General features: G+C 43.0%; 5 protein-coding genes across 7 annotated transcripts; 2 read left to right on the forward strand and 3 right to left on the reverse strand.

The window, feature by feature from the left end:
- Positions 1-274: 274 nt before the first annotated feature.
- Positions 275-11,327, forward strand: gfm1 (G elongation factor, mitochondrial 1). The gene is made up of 18 exons (XM_018702118.2): positions 275-473; positions 647-799; positions 903-1,035; positions 1,937-2,141; positions 2,381-2,497; positions 2,766-2,916; positions 3,636-3,790; positions 3,922-4,006; positions 4,130-4,267; positions 4,604-4,705; positions 4,861-4,917; positions 5,021-5,158; positions 5,561-5,643; positions 9,314-9,476; positions 9,624-9,768; positions 9,889-10,049; positions 10,164-10,217; positions 10,816-11,327. Exons 1-18 carry the CDS (start codon positions 399-401, stop codon positions 10,945-10,947), a joined length of 2,247 nt encoding a protein of 748 aa, XP_018557634.1. The 5' UTR covers positions 275-398; the 3' UTR covers positions 10,948-11,327.
- On the reverse strand, positions 5,704-11,793 carry lxn (latexin). 2 transcript variants are annotated; one of them, XM_018702123.2, is made up of 7 exons: positions 11,495-11,793; positions 8,506-8,682; positions 8,326-8,388; positions 7,450-7,621; positions 7,024-7,160; positions 6,468-6,530; positions 5,704-6,037 (listed from the first exon to the last, which is right to left on the reverse strand). In XM_018702123.2, the coding sequence occupies exons 1-7, from the start codon at positions 11,645-11,647 to the stop codon at positions 5,921-5,923; spliced, it is 882 nt and encodes a 293-aa protein (XP_018557639.1). In that variant the 5' UTR covers positions 11,648-11,793; the 3' UTR covers positions 5,704-5,920. The 2 variants fall into 2 exon arrangements, with proteins under 2 accessions (XP_018557639.1, XP_018557640.1); XM_018702124.2 differs by lacking the exon at positions 11,495-11,793 and adding an exon at positions 8,962-9,097.
- Positions 11,794-12,995: 1,202 nt separating this feature from the next.
- neu4 (sialidase 4) lies at positions 12,996-17,713 on the reverse strand. 2 transcript variants are annotated; one of them, XM_051065366.1, is made up of 4 exons: positions 16,723-17,713; positions 15,715-15,990; positions 15,291-15,546; positions 12,996-14,204 (listed from the first exon to the last, which is right to left on the reverse strand). In XM_051065366.1, the coding sequence occupies exons 2-4, from the start codon at positions 15,913-15,915 to the stop codon at positions 13,195-13,197; spliced, it is 1,467 nt and encodes a 488-aa protein (XP_050921323.1). In that variant the 5' UTR covers positions 15,916-15,990; positions 16,723-17,713; the 3' UTR covers positions 12,996-13,194. The 2 variants fall into 2 exon arrangements, with proteins under 2 accessions (XP_050921323.1, XP_018557645.1); XM_018702129.2 differs by lacking the exon at positions 16,723-17,713 and having other exon boundaries at positions 15,715-16,070.
- A 98-nt stretch (positions 17,714-17,811) lies between these two features.
- Positions 17,812-20,543, forward strand: wdr53 (WD repeat domain 53). The gene is given in 4 exon segments (XM_018702121.2): positions 17,812-17,905; positions 18,717-18,966; positions 18,968-19,213; positions 19,325-20,543. Coding segments are annotated over 3 exon segments (1,191 nt in total). The 5' UTR covers positions 17,812-17,905; positions 18,717-18,723; the 3' UTR covers positions 20,027-20,543.
- Positions 20,544-21,350: 807 nt separating this feature from the next.
- Positions 21,351-24,170, reverse strand: srprb (SRP receptor subunit beta). Its single transcript, XM_018702128.2, has 7 exons — positions 23,957-24,170; positions 23,509-23,603; positions 23,309-23,386; positions 23,089-23,171; positions 22,559-22,695; positions 22,402-22,456; positions 21,351-22,258 (listed from the first exon to the last, which is right to left on the reverse strand). The coding sequence occupies exons 1-7, from the start codon at positions 24,120-24,122 to the stop codon at positions 22,048-22,050; spliced, it is 825 nt and encodes a 274-aa protein (XP_018557644.1). The 5' UTR covers positions 24,123-24,170; the 3' UTR covers positions 21,351-22,047.
- Positions 24,171-24,718: the final 548 nt, after the last annotated feature.

Raw genomic sequence — 24,718 nt, forward strand, 5'->3', positions numbered from 1 at the left:
ATTTATTCATTTCATATTGAACACTTAACAAAATGCAGTTTAACGTTATTTTGCCTGACAGCACTTGAAAGCATCATGTGCCCCTACGTAAATGCGTAGTTTCTCGATCAATTTGAAGTTTAGAAAAAATATGTTTGATATTTTTCTCGTCAAACTGAACAAATATCACTCACAGTCAAAACTCTCCCACATACTATACTGTCTTTGCGGGTGGCGTCGTTCATTTTCATTATAAGCTACATTAGTAAGTTTGGCACATTCGAGTTTCCGTAGGCACGGAAGTAGCGTTTCACAAACTACCGTCAGGGTCCGGCGTGACATTCACCGGGTTGTTGGAGTTGGGGGTTGCGTAAAAGGAAGAATACGACCACCCTGTTTCCGACTTAGCTGTTATCAAAATGAGAGTACTAAAAGCGGGCCTGTGTTTGGCTAAAACGCATCTTCTGGCACCAGGGAGCGTCACTGTTAAAAAGGTAACCTAAAGTGTTTGCTGTTGTACCGATCTGACGCCAGAAACCTGACAGAGCGGTTTGAATATTGATCCTCCTCTATGTGTGTGTGTGTGTGTGTGTGTGTGTGTGTGTGTGTGTGTGTGTGTTGTGTGTGTGTGTGTGTGTGTGTGTGTGTGTGTGTGTTATCTACAAAGGTGCTCATCAACAGCTGTCGGACATGCTCCTCCGGTGTCATTCCCAACGAGAGGATCCGCAACATCGGGATCTCAGCACACATCGACTCGGGGAAAACCACCCTGACCGAGCGTGTCCTCTACTACACCGGCAGAATAGCAGAAATTCATGAGGTGAGCACCGGGACTGGTGCTTATGTGTCTGAGCATTCATCCAGGTTTACAGGTGTGCAGTCAGCTGTCATGAGCTGTTACCTCTCTCCTGTTGTGTGTGTAGGTGAAGGGGAAGGACGGTGTCGGAGCCACCATGGACTCTATGGAGCTGGAGAGACAGAGAGGCATCACCATCCAGTCAGCTGCTACATACACCATGTGGAAGAATCACAACATTAACATCATTGACACACCAGGTACTAAAAGTTGAGCTGGATCTGGGGCCCACGGGACAGCAGTTTGCTTAGGGCCCCTAGGAATGTAACTAAGTACATTTACACAATTACTGTAAGTACAATTTTGATTTTGATACACCGATCAGCCACAACTTTAAAACCACTGACAGGTTAAGTGAATAACATTGGTCATTTTGTTACAATACAATGTTCTGCTGGGAAATCTTGGGTCCTGACATTCATCTGGACACCTAAACATTGTTGCTTGGTCTGCAGCAATGTGCCCCCCAATGGCAGAGGCCTCCCCCAGCAGGACAATGCTCCCACCACACCTCAAAACCTGCTCAGAAATGTCTCAAGGAACACAATAAAGAGCCAAAGGTGTTGACCAGATCCCAAACTGATCCAGCATCTGTGGGTTTCCCAGCAGAACATTGTATTGTAACAAAATTATCAATGTTATTTATTCAGTCTGTCAGTGGTTTTAAAGTTGTGGTTGATCGGTGTATCTGTACATAACTTGAGCATTACTAATTCATGTCATTTTAGTCTTCTACACCAAGACATTTCAGAGGTGAAATACTGCGCTTTTCACTCCACCACAATCTGACAGATGTAGTTACCACACAAGGTTTTACAGACAAATCATACATAACTCCAAATACAATGCATTCTCAAATATGATTAAAACCTTTTAAACTGCTGTAGAAAGTAAAAGAGCAGAAGACGTTACTCAAATGTGTAATAAGTGGGGTAAATATAGTTAATTCTGTGCCTGTGATCAAGGTGTATTGCCTAGTCTGAACACAAATGAAAAATCTTCACCAGCTCCAGGACTGTAGCTCCCAACTCAAAGGTCTCACTGAATCATGTTTACTCTGCTGTATTACTAAATGTCAACGTCCCCCTTTGTGTCGCCAAGGTCACGTGGACTTCACCATCGAAGTGGAGCGAGCGCTGCGCGTGCTGGATGGAGCGGTGCTGGTTCTGTGTGCCGTGGGGGGGGTCCAGTGTCAGACCATGACCGTGAACAGACAGATGAAACGCTACAACGTCCCCTTCCTCACCTTCATCAACAAGCTGGACCGCCTGGGCGCCAACCCCAGCCGAGCTCTGCAGCAACTTAGGTACAATATGGCGATTAACTTAATCCATGCCTTAAATAAACTTAATACTCCTGATCAATATGTGTTTCCTGGACTCAATAAATAGAAAACAGAATAAACCACCATGACTCTGTCACTCTGTTCACATTAAGTCATAACTATTCCACAAAACAGTGTTGTAATCAGCTGTGGTTTTCTGTCTGTATCTTTGGTTCCTGATTTTTCACATTTAGATTTTCTTTTACTTGCTCTTTCCCCAGAACCAAACTTAACCACAACGCAGCCTTTGTGAACATCCCCATCGGCCTGGAGGGGAACATGCGTGGCATCATCGACCTTGTACAGGAGCAGAGCGTGTATTTTGAAGGACCCTTTGGGTAAGGGATTCCCCTTCAGTAGCTTGACCAGGAAGACATTGGTTTCTCTATTGTCACTCATAATTTGGTTATTTTTTAAATCTGCACTGTAGTGTTGCTGTGCTGACAGCCCAATAACTTTGAATCACTTCTTGTTTGTTTTTTGTTGATTCTCATAAATTGTGCTTCAGTTTTTAGCAGCACAAATCATTTGTCCCAGATATGAGATTCTGAGATTCTGTTCCTGAACAATATGAAACTGATTCATCTGTTTTCTTCCTCCCTGCAGTCAAAGTGTCCGCTACGATGAGATCCCGGCAGATTTTCGTGCTGAGGCTGCAGACCGGAGGCAGGAGCTGGTGGAGTGTGTGGCCAACGCGGACGAAATCTTGGGAGAGATGTTCTTGGAGGAAAAAATTCCCACCAATGATGACCTGAAGGTTTGTGTCTTTCAAGAACAAGAGCATGTGAGGAATCTGGGGGATTTCAGGAAATTATTCTAAGGTCTCTCTCAGGATTAGCACCTCACTTCCCGTCAAAAACTATGATGTATAGTTGATTCATCATAGTTTTAAAATAACTCATTTCACAATTTTTTCTTGATTTTTGCAAGTAAACTGTCAATATCTACAGCATTGCTTTCAGCTAAATGCAAACATCAGTATAATAACATGCTGGTATTTAGCAGGTGTGATGCTTGCCATGTTTACCATCATAGCTTAGCCTCTTAGCATGCTATGATTTGCTTTTTAGCACTTAACGCAGACATTAGTTTGCTCATAAACCAAAGTAGTGGAAAAATTTTAATTTCCACCTTAGTTAACAGATCACCAAAGTTCTTAAAATGTGTCCTGAGGGGAACATGAATCTTTATGGCAAACCCACCACAAGTTGCGGAGACAACAAGAGTCAATAAGATTCATTCTGCGATCATCATGGATAACTGTACTGAATTTCATGGCTGTCTATCAGGTATTTAGTAAGATTTTTCATTAAAAATCAAAAAGGCCCAAACAGAAAAGGTGATGTATGCACTGGTACTGATCTACTTCAGTCTGGACCAAAGTATTAGACCTAGCCATGGTGTTGGTATTGCTAATAAAATCTTTGACATCTAATTTTGACCAGTTTGCCTTCGAAACCTTTTATTGTCTTCCAGGCTGCAATCCGCAGAGCCACAGTGCAGCGACTCTTCACCCCAGTGTTGGTGGGCACAGCGCTGAAAAACAAGGGCGTGCAGCCTCTGCTAGACGCTGTCCTGGATTACCTGCCCAACCCCACTGAGGTCCAGAACTATGCTACCCTCAATGATGAGTGAGTAGGGTTGTCAGTTTGTACACAATGTTTGCTTAAATATTAACAGGAAATGACATTTAATCAATGTCGGATTGTTTTTTCTGATACAGCTTTTCTTGAGAAATGTTTCTGTTGTGTTTTTTTTTTAGAGATTCCAGTGAAACGTCAAAGATTCAAATGGACCCCACAAGAGATGATACAAATCCCTATGTCGGCCTGGCCTTCAAACTGGAGGTAAGCTGCAGCGAGAGATTAGATCTGTTTCGTCAAATGTCCTCATCACATTGTGTCTTTGCTCAACAGGAAGGGCTCATTTGGTCATGCTTTGTTGTTTCCTGTGGTCGTTCTCATTAACAGGCCGGGAGGTTTGGCCAGCTGACATATGTGCGGGTGTACCAGGGCTGTCTGAGGAAGGGGGAATACATCTACAACACACGCACAGGCAAGAGGGTCAGAGTTCAGAGGCTAGTGCGTCTTCATGCCGACCAGATGGAGGTGAGAGCAAACCAGCACGCATCAGCTGGTTGTCAGAGGACACAGTTTTCCATCTGTGGTTTGCAGTTTACACAGAAGAGAAACATGACTGGTCAAAACAGTTAGGTTCCTCTTTTGTCTCTAGTCAAGTGTGTAGATAAGAACCACATCCCCTGTGACACCAGAGTAACATGTTTCCATTCGTCAAGCATCAAAACAAGATATTGAACGTCAACTATAAGACATGTTTAATATTTTTCAGTTATTAAAAATAAGACATTTGGAGCAATACAGTCCTGAAATTCATTATCTTGTCCTCTTATCTCCATTGTTCCCTTTCTGTCCCTGTTGTTTCAGGATGTGGATGAAGTTTATGCAGGAGATATTTGTGCTCTGTTTGGGATTGACTGTGCCAGTGGAGACACTTTTACATCCAAGACCAATGCTAACCTGTCAATGGTGAGCAGCTTTAATGTTTTCACTGTGCAAAAGACCTGTGAAAGAGCAGGAAGCCTGCTCCTTTTAAGATGTTTTGAAGATTACTCCACTTTTCCCTCTTTACTCCAACATATAAATATGATCTAGTGTTCATTTGTTGCCATTTTGTCTCACAGGAGTCAATTCACGTCCCAGAGCCTGTCATTTCCATGTCAATGAAGCCAGCCAACAAGGTAAAACATCCTCAGTATCCCCCTGTACTGTATGTACTAATAAGAATCTAACTCTAGAGTCTAAATAGCATCTGTTGCTCTTCACTATCTTGTATTCGGACAGAATGACCTGGACAAATTCTCCAAAGGTATCAACCGCTTCACCAGGGAGGATCCAACGTTCAGAGTTCATTATGACCCAGAGAGCAAAGAAACCATAATCTCGGGCATGGGCGAGCTGCATCTGGAAATCTACTCTCAGGTACCTGGTCATACAGCATGTACCTCAAGGGTGTTGTGCATGTGTAATACAAGTCATCCTGTAAAAATTGAGACCGATTCTGTGTTGCTTTGCTGAGACAAGTCATCTACAGAGTATCACCACAGATACCAGTGATATTTAGTCTGTGCCAGAAGAGTCACATCTGAAAAACTCAACTCTGCCTCCATGCAGCAAAAAGAAATGTTGTGTCAGCTCTAAAAGTTCAAAGTCCATAAACCCTGGGAAAATCAGACTGAAGATTAAAAGGATATATCACTCTCTGCATTAAAAAGGCTGTTTTTCTTTCTCATGTTTTAGGGAGTTTTGTCTTTAAACCTAATACCTGACCTGTGTTTCTGTGGGGTTTTCTGTTTTTTGTTTTGTTCTGACATGTTGTTTCAGAGGATGGAGAGGGAATACAGCTGTCCCTGCGTGATGGGGAAGCCCAAAGTGGCTTTCAGAGAGACGATCACCAGTCCTGTACCGTAAGTTCTGATCTCCTGACACACACACACACACACACACACACACACACACTCAACAGCTTGTGTATAACAGTTTATTTTGGCTAAAATACTCTTGCAACCAACAGTACAGAACATTTTGAGGATATCATATCATTATGTACGATGGATTAATTTGATAGTGTAACCACGTCTCTGTGGTTCAGCCGGCATCATCGGCTCATCTCCTTGACGTAACCACATTCGTGCACCAAAATTTGAATACAAGATGTGAGCATCAAAATTTTGCCTTGGTTGTTTAGTTTGTGTTTGGAGGTTTTTCACAATGATGGCAGTGAGGCAGCTGTTCCATCTGCAGCACTTTAACTCCCCCTGATGGAGACCAGGAGACCTGCAGTTTCCAGTGAATGATATCCTGCAAAGATAAAACACAGATGAATACAGTTTATCGAGTAGTCAGACTGCTCCTCATGTAGTATATATTTAACATGAGAGTACGTGTTCCTCTCAACTCACTAATGTACCAGACAATTTACTGCAAGTGCCAGAAATTATTAGCTGCTTCAGTAACTGGTTATTGTGATAAGCAATCAAACAGTTTAGATGCTTAAATAATAAATAAATATAGGAAACGTTTACTGATTTTCTTTTTCTTCTTAGTTACATATTTCTCTGAACAAGAAATCTTAAGACAAAGTCTTTGACATTTGATGGTAGCCATCTTGTTCTACAGTAGATTCATAAATTAAAATATTTTCTAAGGTGATGAAAATAATTGTTAGCTGCAGCTCTTTATATTACCAGTTTCAAATGTGTTAAATGTTAATGTCACAATAAGTGGTTACCTGTGACACCATCTCATGCAGCAGTATGTGATAGTCAAATCTCAGCTGGTCGTTCTCAGTTGCCTGCAGTGGACGAGGGAAAAAATAAGGCCAAATGATAGAAACTGAGTCTCCTACAGATGTTACAGGCTTAATCCTCAGCTGGTTTGCAGCTTCCTCTCTGCCCCAGCCTCTAGAGTATAGGGCAGTATTTTGTCTGCAATACCCGCCTTGTATGCCTGATGACTGAAATGTATTCAATAGATAGTGGAGAAGTTGTGTATATGGTCTTCAACTGAATGTGGACCATACACTGTACATCAGCCCCGCCCTCTAAAGGTAGCAGATTTATCCAATTTATATATATGTTGAAATTACTTTGAATAATCAGAGACAACAATTTTTTATTGCTGTGTAAAATAACATATGCACATGTGGTTTTCAGAAATCCACATTTAATAAAAATCCTGTTTCCATTACTTTAGTAAAAGGATTACATCAACAAACAGTAACCCCTACAAACAGTATCATATCCAGGATTTATGAGCAGACGTGATAAGAGGCAAAAATAACCTACCAGCTGCGTGACGTTGGCCACCTGAGCCATGTTGAACAGAGTGTTTTCAGTGGATTCGTTCAGCATGATAAAGCTGGAGGCCACAGCGCCCAGGTGCCAGAAAGGCTTCATCTCAGGGTTGATGTGACCATAGCTATCTGTCGGTAATGAGGGAAGTTAGACTGTATGTGTGCTGCAAACTATACATCTTGTTATGTAAACAACTGGGTGTGCTCGTAATATACAGCAGATTACAGTTTCAGTATTGGTGACGACAGGCATTTGTGTTGTGTTAATATTGTTAGGAGCGACACTGAGTTCACTTAAAAACCACAACAGTGTTGAAATCCTAAAATGCTGCAACTTCAGGCAGTTAAGTTGTGCAACAGCTGACTTTGGGTGTTGATTAGTAGCAACAGTATGCAGAGTGTGTTGCATTGTACATACCAGGTAAATGTGCTGCCAACAGGCTTGGGTTCGTCTTGTACTGTTGGTACAAAGCCTCTTCTTGAGCTTTAGTGTCAATTTTACGGAGCTCCTCACATGAGGCCTGGACATGGGGCGAACGCTGCTGCTCTCCCCCTGGAAACAAAACCTCTGCAGAGCATTTCTCTGTATTCTGGATGGATATTAAAAAGGGGGGGCAGAGAGTTAAAAAGGTTAGATAAGGAAAAAGTAGAAGGGAGCATACAGAGCAAAGGCGTGGTCCAGATGTTACCATGGCAGCCAGTGAGTCAACGCTGCACCACACTATTAATCACACTGTGAGCCTCCTTTTATCTGCTCTCTAGCAAATCTTGTCATACCTGCTCACTCTAGAGCTACATATTACTCAACTGTGTATTTTAGACTAAAATCTCACGCCTAGGATTTGCTTAAAATATCTCGAATGCAGTGCTTTTAACTCCTGAAATGTTGAGGGTAAATGCAGGCAGTTAAACATATATTATGTCTGTCTCAATTTTAGAGATGAACCCAAGTGAGTGCTAGAGTAAATCTCCCATGTCAGGGTGGTCAAAGGATTTTAATGATCTGATTCAGGAATAAATGTAGTCTATAAATTTGTACTTTTATTTTTTTTATGGTGCTTTTAACATGTGATCAGAGACAATAAATAATCCGACTTCAGAGATAACTGTGGCTCATTTACACTTTTTTCCTGATGATTAAGGAGCAGTGTCACTGGCAAACCAATAAAATAAAATAAAACAAGAGATCTGCTTAATATGCCACTTAAGTTACTCTGTTGACTCCTGACTGTATCTAAATTGTGATGACCCCTGTGTCAAAAAAAAAAAAAACCAAAAACCCAGCATAGCCTACAGTGCTAATGAGGTCCTGCACTGAGATCTCCAGCTGATACTTTCTTCCAGAGTCTGCCACATCCTGAAAGAGAAATCAACTACAATCACAACTTGTACTGCGTCACTATGTGATATTTAGACCATAGCTATTATAGTTGAAAGTTTGTTCATATATGAATAGTTCAATAGTTGAGCTGACCTCTGCGTTTCCGCTGTGGACCCTGTGCAGGAAGAACACCCTGTACGGTGAGCCATAGCGGGTGTTGAGGTAGTGCTGGACCACCTTGGCTGCCCTCTGAGCAGGGTAGTGATTTGGGTTCAGCTTGCCAGTCGCCATCACATCCTCCTCAAGCTCCTCCACTATTGATACTTTTTGCTGTTATTCCAATATGGACAATGAGAAGAGAGAGGAGAAAATGAGAACAGAATCTGCTTTAGAGAGCAGGGATGGGCTCCCAGTCCCTGAGGGACTTTGACCCTCAGGTGTCAGCAGGGTGGAGCTTTTGTCTTTTCAATCAGTTTATGTCTAGATAAGAAAAGCCATAGACACACAGAGAACACAGGGCAGGGAGGCAAAACTGCAGAAGCACATGGTGAGGAGGTATACAGGTGGAAAAATGTGAATAGTGAATTAAACGAGGGAGTCTGATCTTGCCTGTAACTGGAGACTCCCTGACGATTACTTGGCAGGTGGAAAGTTTTATCTGTTCGGTGTTCAGAGTCAGCTGCTCCTCATGCAAGTGGAAAGATTACTTCCCACTTCCTCTGACACCAGAGCTCTTTAAGGACTGCCCCTTTTTAAAGACACAGAGCTCTTTGTGTTTTTCCACAGTAGCTTTACAGAACATACAGTGCAAGTAAGCAGACCCTTGAAAATGTTTTTAAAGCAATAGAAGGATGGATCAGTCAGAAATGCTGAAAAAAAAAACAATTGTGTTTACCTGATAAAATCAATTAAAAGCAACACCCTGCTTGAATATGTGGATATTTTGTCCTGTTTCCTGTAGGTTTGATTTCACCCATAAGAAGCAGACTGGTGGCTCTGGGCAGTACGGTAAAGTTATCGGGGTACTTGAGCCTCTGGAGCTAGAGCATTACACCAAGTTGGAGTTTGAAGACCAGACCGTCGGTACGAACATCCCAAAGCAGTTTGTACCCGCTATTGAAAAGGTAATTCTACTCTTTAATGTGGTCACAGTCTGCTATGTAGGTGTGAAATGTTTTAAAGAGAGTTTATGCGAACATGAAGCAAAAGCCACAGACTTGATCTCCAGTTGTCTTTGTTGTCTCTTTTTTTTTTCCCCCATCACACTGCAGGGCTTCAGGGAAGCCTGTGAGAAGGGTCCCCTGAGCGGGCACAAGATCTCAGGAGTCAAATTCTTGCTGGAAGACGGAGCACATCACATGGTCGACTCCAATGAGATCTCCTTCATCCGAGCAGGAGAGGGTGCTGTAAAGCAAGGTGAGCATTCAGTTTCATGACCTCTGATCCTTGTTTCATTTTTTAAAAAAATTCTGGCCCAGCTTCATCTGTATTTTTTATCATTGCACGCTAATGTTGCCTTCAATGTTCTCCCCACAGCTATGGAAAAGGCCAACGCGATCATCCTGGAGCCAATCATGTCTGTGGAAATCGTAGCACCTCAGGAGTTTCAGGGAGCAGTCATTTCTGGCGTAAACCGTCGGCACGGTGTTATCACAGGACAGGACGGGGCCGAGGGATACTTCACTCTGTACGCTGATGTGAGTCCAGTTTGTAAATATATTCACACGGAGCACGTATCCACATTCTTTTAGCTCACAATATTTATTCTATCATCCTTCAACCGACTAATGTCAGCCTATTTCTCCTAACAGATTCCACTAAATGACATGTTTGGCTACGCCTCAGAGCTACGCTCCTGTACTGAGGTAGGTTTAAATTAAACACTCTGAACGTCTGTTGTCCATTACAGTGGAGATCATGTTGAGCATCCAGAGGAGCAAGGGTGGAGGTTTGGTTTCAGAAGCGGGGACAGGATAATGAGACACAAGGGTTAGAGTGTTCAGAGACATAATATTTTGTGATGATGTGATGTATTTACATTTTTGCTAAGCAATGTGCTGCTCTGCCTTGGAGGCTCAACAGCATTTGTTGATATTGCCTGTAATCAAAAATACAGATTATGTACTCTGGGGAAAAAAGTAGAAGAATTTGCAGTACTTTTTCCAGACTTGAGTCACGTCTTCAGTTTTCCTCCCAGGACAATGAAGTGCACAAATCACTCTGTTGCTCAGAGATCTTCTTGCGGGTGTCACACTGATAACACAAGGAGACAAACTCAACATGTTGATCAGCTCACCTCTTTTCTCTCAGCTGGATTTAGGCGGCTGTACGGTCAGAGGAAGGAGGCAAACAAACTGAAACTGTGTGTGGAAAGTGAAGGAAGTGAGGCGAGAGAAGGAAGGAGTGACTTCCACAATGCATTACAGTGTCAAAAACTAACATCTGTCATCGTTGTTTATTCAGGGAAAAGGCGAGTACACCATGGAGTACAGCAGATATCAGCCCTGCCTGCCAGCCACGCAAGAAGAACTCATCCATAAATACTTAGAAGCCACAGGGCAGCTGCCTGCAACAAAGAAGAAGTGGAAGAGCTGAAAACTGTCTCCTCTCTTGTATACTACTGGACTTTGACATGACAACCGTCCCTCCTTTAGACACCATTTCTGCCCATCATCACCTGAGACTTGACAATAAGGCTTTAATTAGTGGAGCCAAACAAAACCTTGACATTTTACTTTTGTTTTGTTGTTAAAGCTAATTTTCCTCCCTCATGATTGACCCCTGTGGAAAAACATGCTGTATTTATTACTTTGCTTTTAGCACAGTTTGGCCTCTATGCTCTGTAGTCAACATTTTGTAAGGTGGTAAGGAAAGCTCAGTGTTTTGAACCTGAGCTTATAATGGCTTTTGTACTATGTACAGGATGGTTTTGATGTAATAATGACTGCAGAAAAGATCCATGTCCTTCTTTTAAAGTGTGATTTTTTTTTTCCTGTGTAGATCATTTATTTCCCATCAGAGTCTTAGAAACACTGTTGAGTTAAATCCCTGCAGATATTTCACATGTGCACATTAGAAACCTAAACCTGCAAAAAGAAACATAATAGCATGCTAATACCAGTCAGAGCTAGCTCCCTCTCACCTGTCCAGGAGTCTCCGTTTCCTCTGCCGTCTCTGGTAGGCTGTTGGGATGAGCTGATGTGTCCTCTGAGGCAGCTTCGGGTCTGATTGTCACAGTGGGACTCCCAGTTACCACCACTAACACAGCCAGAAAAACGACGATCCTCAAACCCATTATAGTACGCCGTGACTGTAAAACAGAGATGCTGGAGAGCAAAGGAAAGGAAAAGCCACTTCTGTGAAAGAGTCCAAGCAGGGAAATGACCCTCCTGTTAGTGTGGAGTTATATAACAAGAGGAGGAGGGGAAGCAGAGACTGTCCAGATCCTGCTGTCTTCCTGGCACGATCTGTTTATTTTTTTCCCCTCTTGACTAAACAAACCGCTCCGCTTTATCTGGTTCTGTTCTTCGTACGCTCTCATGCAACTCACTTAAGCTGTCAGCCACTAAACGTTTCAGCACCCTCACAGGAAGAAGTGATTAGTTTGGGAACGATTATCCCATTAGAGCTGCTGCTCATGAAGCAGGTGTGATTAATATGTGAACTTGATGAGTTGCAGCCTCGCCTGATCCATAGAGTGTTTCACTGAGCCAAATGAAACATGTCCTGGCAATTTGGAGTTGTTAAAGCACAGAACGCACACTGTTTAAGGCGTAAGATTATTCTCAATAGTCAAGTTGTGCAACATGAAGAGGACAGCTAGAAAAGTAAGTTCATCATGAGACATCTGCACAGAAAATACTGCTGCTTTCTCAATCTCTACATTGTAAAATTAGTTCTTAAATTCTTCATGGATCTGAAACCAAGATAAAGTTAAGACGAGGGTTTCATTCTGCTCTGCTCTTAGTGTGTGTTTGGTTGATAACAAGCTTTTTTTCTTTTTGATGACACTACAGGAGAGTGGAGAGACGTAATTCTCATTCGTACTTGACCTCGAAAACAGGAGCTGACAAAACAACAATCTTGTCATAAAATTAGTACAAATGGATCTTGCAGTGAGATTGTTTTGTCGGCTATCATTGTCCTTGTTCACGCTTTGGCTTGATAACTGATGACGAGGGAGGAAGAGGAAACTGGAGAGGGAGCTCTGGGATTCTTAAAATGGCTGACAAAGCAGACGGCTGTCTTATATTTCAGAAACATGCTGGATGTTCCTCCATGTTTTGCAAATCAGCACCTGTCTTTGAATCAGAGGAATAATTCTGCATCTGAAATGCGCTCCAGCTTCTTGTTTTCTTTTTAAATTGCTTTGTTTGGCTCCTTTTCGAATCATCATTAGAGCTGCATTTAATGATTATTACATCGCAGTTCCTCAGGGTCTAAAGTCGTGCGTCAAAAAGTTTTGTTTTGTCAGACCAAGAGTCCAAAACTCAAAGATAATTGGCTTACAAGCGGCAAATCTTCACACTGGAGGAACTGGTTGGTTCAGAATGGATGTTAATAAATCTATTAATTTTCTAATGATTTCAGCTTTAATCATCATTAATCACAATATAGTCACAATAAATGGAGAAAAGGAAAAGAAGGGTTAGGAAGACTTTAATGACACTTCTACAAAAACACAACTGACAAATGACCAACAACTGAGTAACACTATAAAAACTACATTACTCATAACAACAATCACTCTTGTAAATAGTGTGTGTAATATTCTGTAATGTATGGTGAATTCACTGTATATAGAAAGCAGTTATTGGAAGAAACTTTCTGTTTTACAAGCTTTTAAGACACAGAGCACAGCTCAGTCAACTTGCTCTTCTTCCTCCTCTTCTTCACATGAGGCACCTGTTGGAAAACTGGTGTCCCCTGAGCATCATGTCTACAGCTCCGCCCTGTCCCGGAGACTTGATTCTCCTGTCTTTTATATTCATCACCCAGCTGCATATCCCGAGGCAGATTATCGATAAGCTCGTAGAGAGTGAAGATGCTAAAGCAGATTTCATCGTAGGCCGTTTTGGTGCCGCACTCGAACAGGCAGGCGAAGGCCACGGCGGGTGGTGCTCCGGGCGAGGGAGGCAGCTCCAGGTAGGCCAGGTCAGAGTAGGCGCTGGGGCCCTCGTAGATCACCCAGGGCCCGCGCCAGCTGTCCGGGTCACGGGGAAATAGGCTGAGGAACACGCCCAGGTCCTTGCGCGCGGTGGTCCATGTCGGGTGGGAGTATACCACCCAGGTGGGGGTGAGGAAATCAGGAGGGGCTCTGTGATTGGGTGACAAAGGGCCGGTGGGAGAGGGAGAGGTGGAGCGATTTGAGTGGGTGCTGCAGGACGTCCAGTGTCTGGAGCGGCGTTTAGGTTGGTGTGAGTGATTGTTAAGACTTTGACGTAGATGCAGCGGGGCCGGAAATCCAACAGTGCTACCATGACAACCGTTTCGCGGCTCCACCAGCCGCTGCACCAGCTGTCCCTCCTGAAACACAGCTCCATCGTCCAGACTGAGGGCCTGCACCCTGTAGCCCAGAGGGCTGCGGGCGTTACAGTACAACACGTTAGTCCCGTCCTCCTCATCCACGGACACCATCTGACACTCCACGCTCTCCGGGCCCGGCACCGCCTCCCCGAAACGCCAGGTTCTCCCGTGGGTGTCGCTGTGAAAGCAGAAGGCGTGAGGAGCGGTCTGGCAGAGATGGCCGAAGCACTCCTTGCACTCGATGTGGTAGGCGTAGGCGGGAATGAGCAGGCGGCCTGACTTCAGCTGGATACCGTGGCCCGGGCCGAGAGCGAAGGTAGCCCATTCTGCGAGGGAGAAAAGGTGAGAAGCAGATGTTGTTACTGATAAAGTAAACAGAAGAACTACAGTTTAAGGAGTGAATACATGACACATCTTTAGGGGTTTAGTCATGACATCATGACAAAGGAGGCAGGTACCCCAAGTCAAGTCAAGTTTTATTTATATAGCGGCAAATCACAACAGAAGTTATCTCAAGACATCTTTCACATAGGGCAGGTCTAGGCTGTACTCTTCATATTATTATATTTACAGAGAGCGGCCCAACAGCTTTCCACCATGAGCAAGAACTAGGTGACAGTGGCAAGAAAAAACTTCCTTTTAAGAGGCAGAAACCTGGAGCAGAACCAGGCTCAGCGGGGGCCATCTAATCTGCATCGACCGGTTGGGTTAGGAAAGAGAGAGAAGGTGGGGGAGGGGGAACACAGCACAATACAGATAATAATAGAAAAGTTAGCCTAAATACAAATGTGTAGAAATACATTTTTAAAATAGATATCATGTTATAATCCTGCACAACTCAGTTTTGATTTGTTAAAGTGAATAAATTTATGTTTAATTTCAACAGCAGAGACTGAAGAAAGACTGTGGTGATGATTTATTCTAGTGGTTCCCGACTTTCACTTTGTTTAATATGCAGCCACATCTGCACTTGTCACAGGTTACACATGTATTATTTATTTGGAAGCCGTTTAAGTGAAGAGATCTTTTTCAAATTGTTTATTTCCATCTTGTGAGCTCCCATGGACGGATTACCAAGCAGTCCTGCTGGGCATAGGCCCAGGTGCGTAAGAGGTCAGGCAGAGAAAGAGACACAAAAACACCACACAGAAACAACAAAAAAGACTACAAATGACACAACTGTGACTGCGACTGACATTTGTCATTACTTTGTGTCTTTTTCAATATGGAGGTCCTATATAGGAGGCATGGGGTGTCAAGTCTAAGTATAAGTGGGTATTGCCATATTTACAGGACTCACTCAAATTATGGCCTACACAGGGTCCAGAAAACTCAGAATGAATAGTCAGAAAAACACAGTGGGAGTCTGTTTTATGTTGGATTTTCCCTTTACGGACGCCCCTTTCTCTGACCTTTGATAGTGTCCCCTATGACTCTCTTGGTGAGGTCAGTGACAGCAGTCCAGGTGTCTCCGTCGTCGGTGCTGCAGATGTAGCAGAGTCGGGTCACGTTCTTGCCGGTCACCAGCTGATAGGACTCTGAGGTGTGGCCCAGAACAGCGATGAAGAACAAGAAGAGAGTGCCTGTGAACTCATCGTAAACCGGACACGGGTTCATGGACCGGTGGCCCATCAGGAAGGCAGTGCCAAGGACACGCATGTCCTCCCACTGGAGCAGCACGAGGAAGAAGGAACAGAGATTAGAAAGGAACAGTCTAATGCAATCCAATAATCTTTGTAAGTTAAATAATCTTTCTTCAAGTATGAGCCATTAAAAAGGGTAGTTGCTCTAATTGACCTGCTCTGTGTGTAGGGCAGTACAGACTTCACCACTGACCTCTACATAGTTTCTGTAGAAAGTGCCTTTCCTCATGACCAGCAGGTGAGCCTGAGAGTCAGACGGGCTGAGTCTCTCCTCGCAGAAGGCCAGGAAGGACCTGGAGTGGGACAGGTAGAGCAGTGCCGGGACTCTGTACGTCACTCCATTCGGCTCCTTATGGAAAAGCACCGACCTTGCTGGGAAATAGGGCGACCTCATCTTCTCTGGTGTGTGACTATTTCTGTGAAGCTCCAAATCCTCTGAAGAGAACAATCAGGACCAGAGGCAGCTTCTCTGGAAAGGACATTAAAGGACAAGTTCATAGTTTTTCAAGCCCATCCATCTCAAAACAATAACAAGGTGTTCAACTGTAAACTCAAATAGGTTTTGTTTGCTGTAAGTATTCCTCCTGTTCATACTGGCCATTACGAGATCTCTTCCCAAGCAATGAGGGACAAAATCCTTTATCTCACTGAACAATCTCTGGAAAGATTCCAGCTTCAGATGAAGCTAAATCATCTGTTACTAATGTGAATTCTGTTTGCCACCTCAACCATTGCAGCAGTGTTAGTGCACTTCTTCTGCCTGGTACTGGTGCCTCTGTTCAAGCTGTTAAACATCAGATTCATTAGGATAATATAAAGAAATATCTTGTGCTTCTTCATTGTTGCTTTACATGTTCAAGGCGATTAAAGCTTCAAATACATTTAAATTTAAGCATAACTGCCTAAATATGAAAAAAGATGGCTCTTACCTCATACATCAGACGCTATCTGTAACAAGCTTGTTGTAAAGGATAAATTTAAAAACACATCTGGGAGGAGTTGTGTAACTGAGCGTGGTTTTAAAACCACACATACACAAATTTACACTCATATGTTTTAGCAACTTAAGCATCACATTTCATCAGCACATACTTGTCTGTTTCAAAAAAGGAACTTGTCACTATAACAGCATCATTAAGAGCAGATTGTATCTCACCACATGTAATGACCAGAAAAATGTAAATAGCTGCAGGTTACTTACATTCACGATGCTCTTTGAGAACTGCTGCTGTTTTGTTGGGATGTACTGTGTGTGTCAGCACTTGAGTGTTGGGTTGACAGTGTAATGTGTGTGTGTAGTTAGTGTGCGTGTGTTTTTGGGTGAGGGTCTGAAAGCTATGGCCTCTCCTCTCAGTTCCCTATTCAGTGCAGCAGTATGGCGTGGCATTTTGTTCACTGACCCAGAAATGGACCGCACTCATCAGATCTACAGCTTTGGATGAATCAGCGGAGAGCAGCCATTGTGGAAATGAAGGCCGAATGGGCAACACGCTGAACAATGATTCAATGACCTGCCTCCTCTGTGTCGTCTGTGGTTTACCTTTTCATTTTCTGCAGAATGTGCTTTTATCTCAGTGTAAAGCACCTTACTGCTGCAGCTATCTTGTATTAACAAATTTGTTTTGGTCGTATAGCCTATCCTATATATTGTATTCATTGGGTATACTGTACATTACATTTTATGGCACCATATATAAGAGGTTTATGAGCTGTAATCAAAGGCTAAAAGTAACTAACTCATTCTTTATAGATCAGTTATTTGGCTCATTATGTTCATTTTAGGTTGCCAGGTTGTGGAAAATCCTCCTCCAGCATGACACTTTTGTCTTCTTAGGTCAACTCATTGGGGAGACCTCCTCAATGAACTGTTAGATTACCTACTCTCTTGAAAAGCAACTATTTTGATTATTTACTAATAGTTGTGGGTCATTTTTCAAGACAATATGTCAAAATCCAGTTTTTGTAATTTCAAATCATTTTTATTATTCATTGTTATTTTTATATACATGCTTTTATGATAGTAAATTAAACATGTACATGTTTTAAAGAGTAAAACACAGTTTAGTTCTGTCTACGTATGTATTCCCCGTACTTTGCCTTGTAGGCAGAGTTTCGTTCCAACTCTGTACATAAAAACAACAACCATAATCAGTTAAATACTTACTTGTACACATTATAATGGCAATCAAGTTTGTATCAAAAGAGTTAGTATTAAAATCAGCCGTTCTTGGCGAAAGAATTAAGATTGCGAATATAAGACTGACTATAATAACGCCTGATAGGCTGTACTCAGGGCAAAGTTAAAGTCCAACAGTTATGATATAATCAAACGGCGACTCAGCTCCACATGGCAGCTCGGTGAAGTTCTGGTTGCTCTCGCTAAGGTAGAGTAATTCTGCGGTCCCTATGTTATTAATAATGTCACAACACTGCTCTAAATTATGTTTAATGTGAACATTGACAGCAACGTGTTAGTCATCGCAGCCAGGCATTCAGCTGAACATGAAGTTGCTTATTAGCTTTTAGGCTAACGAGTTAGCAGAGCCAGAGCTCAGGCTGTTTGGTTTGAGCACAACTGTTTTCTCGCTGTTTGATCTGATTCTGAAAAGGATATAAGCACATACATAGGTATAGAGCTTCTGCCGATCACTTTCTCGATTAATATCAGAAAACCGTGAAACATGGCGTTTTGTTTTGTCCGACCAACAGTCCAAACACCCAGATGTATGCATCATAGAAAGCTAAGAGACCAGTAAATATTGACATTAAATACAATTTTAATCTATCACGTTTATCAAGTTAATCGCCTTAATATATAAACCGCAAGTTTATATATTAAGGTTAGTTATTTTGTTCAACCAGGTGTCATAAACCCAAATATACTCAGTAAACAGCTCTGAGCAAAACTTTTAGTTACAAATATAATGTCATGAGCAGTTTTTAATTATAAAATTAATTATTAATTATTTAAAATTAACTTAATACAAAGTGCACTAAACAGAAAAAAACAGCACCAGTTCTTCTTCCAAACATCTTGGAGAGCTCCTTCTGTCTCTTCCTGTGATCCCAGGCTGATTCCATGATGATGAGATGAGGACTCTGTTGGGGCCATGACAAGTCTTGTGTGTGCATTGTTACCATCAGCCATGTTAATCTTATCTTATGTTAATCTTATTGTTAACTAACATTTTGTAGGGTCACCATGGCCAGGCAGTGGTCTGAGGGCCACTCCTCATCCATCCTGTGTGTTGGAGCCTCCGTGGGCCCTGAGGGTCTCCTCGCTTCAGGCTCTGAGGGTGGAGAGGTGACCGTTTGGAGCCAAGAAGGGACCATCCTAGGCAGACTCACCCTCCCCGGTGAAGAGGACAGCACCAGTGTTGTGTTTTCACCTGCAGTTCCAGGCCAGCTGTACGTGTCGCATGGAGACACGGTGAGCGTACTCGACCCCCAGGAACCTGAAGGGCCCCGTGGAGGAGTTCCAGGGCGCAGGGGAGGAGGAGATCAATGCTTTAGCACTGAACGAGACAGGTTCAGCCCTGGCGGTGGCCGATGACTCTGGGGCTGTGCGGGTGCTGGAGCTTCCTGGGGGAAAAGTGTGTAGGACTCTTCGCAGACACACTAATATCTGCTCCTCTGTGGCTTTCAGGCCTCACAGACCCAACAACCTTGTGTCTGCTGGACTGGACATGCAGGTCAGAGGAGATATCCAAGAGTCTCTCTGTATTACATTTCATCCACTTCTGCACCAAGACTACATTTGATGATATTGATCTTCTAATTATTTTTACCTTTTGTTGCCTCAGGTGATGCTGTGGGGTCTGCAGAAGACTCGCCCCCTTTGGACGCTGAACCTCCAGGATGTAGCAGAGGAAGAAGACGACCACCAGCAGCGTCCTGGCCAGCTTTTCAACCCACCGCTGGCTCACTGTGTTTCTGTGGCGAGTTGTGGGAACGTTTTGGCTTGTGCAGCGGAGGACGGGCGTGTCCATGTGATGCGGATCGGCAGCGGCTCTAAACTGGAGCAGCAGGGAGCCGTCAAAGCCCACAGTCAGGGAGCCTCACAAGCCCACTTTGTTAGTTTTCTCTCCCACCCGTACTGGCTTGTCACCGGGGGAAATGATGGCCAGGTCGCCCTGTGGGACCTTGGTACGCACCCAGTGGTGGCTCCTGAGGGCAAAGCCAAAACTAAAGCGACGGCTGCCCAACGCAGGAAGGGTAAGAGCAAGACAAAGAGGAAAGAACAATCCCGAGACAAAGCAAAGACCCCATCAAAGGCTGAAGCAGAGCAAGAAGCAGCTGAGGTGGAGGATGACGCAGCAGCAGCTGCAGCAGCAGCAGCAGCAGATGCAGAGGACGTGATGGAGGACAAGTCTGGACCCAAACTGAGCATCAGTCATGGGGACAAGGTGAACTGGCTGTGTCCTGCTGTGCTGAAAGGAGAACAGTGTGTGGTAGTGGCAGATCAGAGCTGCAGTCTGACTGTGTACCCTCTGTCTCACCTGTAGAGTGATTCACTCGTTTTATTTTTAGTTTGAATGTTTTTTTGAAATTCTTCTAATATAATCCTGTGTTTGTTGCTGTTTGATCTGGCAGCATCCTTTTTTTTATTTCTGGGGCCCTGGTAGCTCTTAATTGGCTGAATTAGGAGAGTGAGGGGTGTTTGTTGTCACTTCAGGTGATGCAGGGGTCTGCAGAAACCCCACCCCCCACCCATTTTGCTGAACTTTTAGCGTTAAGACGAACTTATTCAGCTGCTGCAAGTAATGAGCCTTGTCAGGTCAGAGTTTTGGAAACATAGAGCAATAATGAGCCTTTAAAAGTGCATGTTGACGGCAGCCAAGTTACCAAGGATCCAATTAGCTGGCTCTTCACTACTGTTAACCATGGAGATGTGTGGAATATCTCAGCTGTCTGTAAGAATTATTCATCAAACCAAAAATGCACCTTTTAGTCCCCAGTTTGTTCAACACTTCATTAAGTATACATTTAATAATCATTACCTGCAATAAATCAATGAATAAAGCTGTCTAGAAAATATCTAATATATTTATAAACTTTTAGCAAGGACATTTTTGTGCCATTTATTAAGATTCCCAGTGGTGAGATAGGATGTTTCTTTTTGAGTACGGGCCCTGGGCATCTGGTCTGGTGTGAGGCTTCCTAGGATCTGTCTCACCTCTCTTTAAGTCTGACCTGATAGAAGAACCAGATATAACTGGTGTTCTTGTCTGGACTGAACACTGCAGCACCAGTATTATAAGGTAGATCTTTACAGCAGCAATCAAACCTCAGTGTTTAACAAACAGTGTTTTTCAGGTCTCATTTAATGAAAGCTCCACTCATTGGATTTTGCTTAATGGGGGTTTAGTGTGTGTGTGGTCCTATAAAAATGTTTCATCCTTTGAAATATATTTTGTAGTCTGACACTGGGTTCATTATATTTTTCTAAACATTGTGCATGCTTGTGGTCTGTGAAACTACCACATGAGACAAAAAGAAATCTGCATCTCATGTCTAACAGAGTCTGCTGTGTTTTTATAGAGTTATTAAAAAAAACCCAAAACAAATCTCAATCCAAACCAGGTGCCAGACAGAAAGTGAAGAAGGGAGTAAACTAAAAGCTGTTTCCAAACACATTCAAAAACAGTTTATTACAGACTACACAGCTGCACTTTTTAACAGCTTGGGGTCCTGTGATCTGTCCCATGACTTTGGCCTCTGGGGAACAGTGGTGTAGTTTTTAAATGAATGTAAGGCAGCATCTTGTGAGCTGACACCCTGCTAACGCCCATGTATGTTAAAACACAATTAAGATGAGGCATCAAAAACTTGATATTGTCAGTTTTCTTTTCTTTAAACAAGCCAGACAGCTATAAACACAACATTTCGTTCTTGATAAGAAATTCATACATTCTTTGCAAATGGACTGTATTCACACTATACTTCCACACAAGTAAACCATCTTTCTTCTGCAGACAAGCACAACACTTTTTCTATAAGAATACCAGAGAAAAAAGGCACAAGGCTGACTGTCCAAGCTAATGAATAAATGCAATTCGCACCTCTCTGTTTCCACAGGGCAGACTAGCTGAGACACTTAAGATAAACATGGTGAAATAACCGATAATACTTTTTCTTTAAATTGAAATTATAAACAACAAATGTTCTTCAAGCTATAGATTTTCTAATCAAGCCAAACAAAGCTGTTTAAGGATGTTCACAGTAAGACTGACAGTGAAGAAGCACATGATCATTTCTCAGCACTGCAGAGCAACCTGAAACAGCTACAGGCTTTCACAGTCTTTTTGCTCAGTATGTCTCAAACATTTTTCCACCTTTTAAATTCATATTATCATTTACATTTACCATCAGCACAGACAGGATCACGTTTGACTGGTCACTCCTGCCAAACAGATCCCACACTGAGATGCATTTGTCCTCCCTCCTTTGATTACTGAGGTGACGGCAGGTGTTGAGGTGATCTGATCTGAGGTCCGCGCCCTCTGAAGATGTCAAGTTGCTCATTTTACAGTTTAGCCAGGCTCTTCTCCAGGCTCTGAATGTCTGCGTCCCCCTCCTCACCCTTGCTGCCACGGGCGCTGCACTCCAGGAACTCCACCTTCACGGGCAGCTGGCTGAACTCGAAGTCCTTTCCTTTCTTTCCCAGATACAGATTGCCGCCCACAGAGCCATCCTGAGAGCTGAGAGCTGCTGAGCGAGTCACTCGCAAGGTGTTCCTGTGTGAAAATGAGATGTGAGCGTTGAGGCATCTTCATTTGCTCACTGTCCAATCAATCTCAATGATCACTGTTAACTCCAGGTATTCTGGGAAGTATTTTTTATGAAGCAGATAACAAATAAAAGAGTGGATTTTACTTACAGTTCCTTTTCCAGCTGCTGCTGAATCAGTTTAGCTGATTTTGCCATGGTGATATCTACAGAACAAAGATATCCGTAAATAATAAGCAAATAAGCTTTTGGCAAAGGGTGATGTGACTGAAATGTATGTTATTTTAAGGGTCAGAGAGCTTTTCCACCTTGTTTGTTGCATGCCACCAGGAGAGCTGGAGCATTTCTGGAGATCACAGAGTCTGTCAACAGGACGTACAGGAACTCTGCCACGTCTCTCACTTCCTTCTGGAAGATAGCGCTGTCCACTACAAACACGATCGCTCTGAAGAGATGAGTGACAAGATAAAGATGTATAATACAGCTGCAACAGTTAAACAACAGAGACAGAATCAGCAGCTAGCTAAAACTGATTTATCTTCATTTTTAAGCAAAAATGCCATGATGGTTCCAGCTTCTCTATGCTGCGTTTCCTTGTTTTACATCAAATATCACTGAGTTTTGGACTGTTACTCTGACACTGTGGGATCCAGCAGACTGGTGGACATTTTTCACTGTTTTCTGAACTATCACAGATTTAATAACTATAAATAAGTAGATTCATTAATAATGAAAATAAAAGTTTGTTCCTGCCATAATAAAAACCTATCTGTGACTTTATCTCACTAGTAAACAGGTAATGTACATCTGTGACTCAGACGGGCTGTCCTGTCCTCACCTGGCAGCAGACTTGAACTTCTCCAGGTACTGAGGGCGAAGACTGTCATGTCCCGGCAGGTCGATCAGAGTCCAGGTGCTCCCCTGAATACACGAGAAAGAGGGCACAACTGTAAAACCTTGTGTTGTCCCTCACTTGTAAGCCTCTCTGGATGAAATCGTCCGCCAAATGAGTCCGTGTAAATGTAAATGTAAAGCATGCTCGCGGTGAAAGGACTCACCCTGTCGTTTTTGGCTTTGTACGGAGCACTGCTGTCAGTGATGGAGGTCTGCGTCCGCTTGAACTTTCCTGACAGCAGCTGCCAAGACATGAGAAATGCACAGACATTTACAAAGAGGGCTAACCATGCATCAGTCTCACATCTGTTCAGCGTCCTTTGATAGGCAACGTGGCGACTGAGGTTTAGTTGCATCAACTCACCCGGCTGAAGAGAAGCGTTTTCCCGGAGTCACACAGTCCAACCAGCAGCACAGCGCTCCGGACAGTTTTACTTGTGAGAAAGTACTTCAGAAACACTGTAAAGAGAGAGCAGGGAGGTTTGTCGCTGATTTACCCTCAACTTAACAATAACCATCACTGTCTATTATCAAACTTCACATTTTGAGTTTGAATGACTTCAGTGGAAAAAGCTGTGGAACTGACAGCTGCTTTAGCTTAGCGGTTAGCTACCTAGCTCGCTAATCCAGCTTCTGACTTTAAAGCGCTCTTTCCTTTGTAAATCAAACCTCAGTGATTAAATGTCAGAGCTGAAGCCCTGTTTACAAAACAAAACTGCTTTCCAACGGGCAGGCACTTTGTAGCTAACTATGCTAAGCTAGAAGCCACAGGCCTAGCCGGCTAAGCTAATGTTAGCATGGTAACTTCTTACCACATGTGATGACAACAACCGCCAAAGCGACGATGACTCCTATCAGGAAAACAGGGTCTTGGTCCTCCAGTTGCTGACGGAGGGATTCAATGTAAGGTTCAAACGGGTTTTCCATTTCCACCTCTGCTTTTTCTCTCATGTTGCCCCCGGTGCTGTCTGCCTCCATCGTTCTAGCTAAACTGTCAGTGAGGGACACGTCTGCTTTCTCGAGCCTGTACGGAGCCTGAGGAGCCAGCAGGGGGCGCTGCCGGCCTGGACCTGTCCAGTTTATTCCCACTGTGGTTTCTAAACTGGTGGGGTACTGGAACCAGTCTGAGTAACCACAACAAAACCAGGGAAATAATAGTTTGATGTCACTTTTATTTCCCTCCTTTGGCCTGCCGTCATTTGTTTATGGAAGTCATTTTAGCCAAGAAAATATTGGAGGGCAAGGATGAAAGTGGTAAATTAAAATAATAAGATAACACCTCAAAATGTTGCTTTACTGAATCAAAACTGTGTGATAAGTCAAAAATCCGATATAGTAAATCAAAATTACGAGATAATAAACCAAAAGCTGTGATTTATTAGTCGGATTATGAGGTAAGTAAGTCAACATTTTCACTGTTAAAGTCAAACATATGAGGTCATCAATTGAATGAATTCCCTAAATCAAAAGAATTAGGAAATAAATCTAAAATCTGGTTTATTAGATTCAAATTTATGAGGGATTAAACAAAAAAAATGATTTTAAAAAAGTTATTTTTTCGGTGAAACATTAAG

The sequence above is a fragment of the Lates calcarifer genome, linkage group LG21 (genome assembly GCF_001640805.2).
Source record: "Lates calcarifer isolate ASB-BC8 linkage group LG21, TLL_Latcal_v3, whole genome shotgun sequence".
Taxonomy (NCBI): Eukaryota; Metazoa; Chordata; class Actinopteri; family Centropomidae; genus Lates; species Lates calcarifer.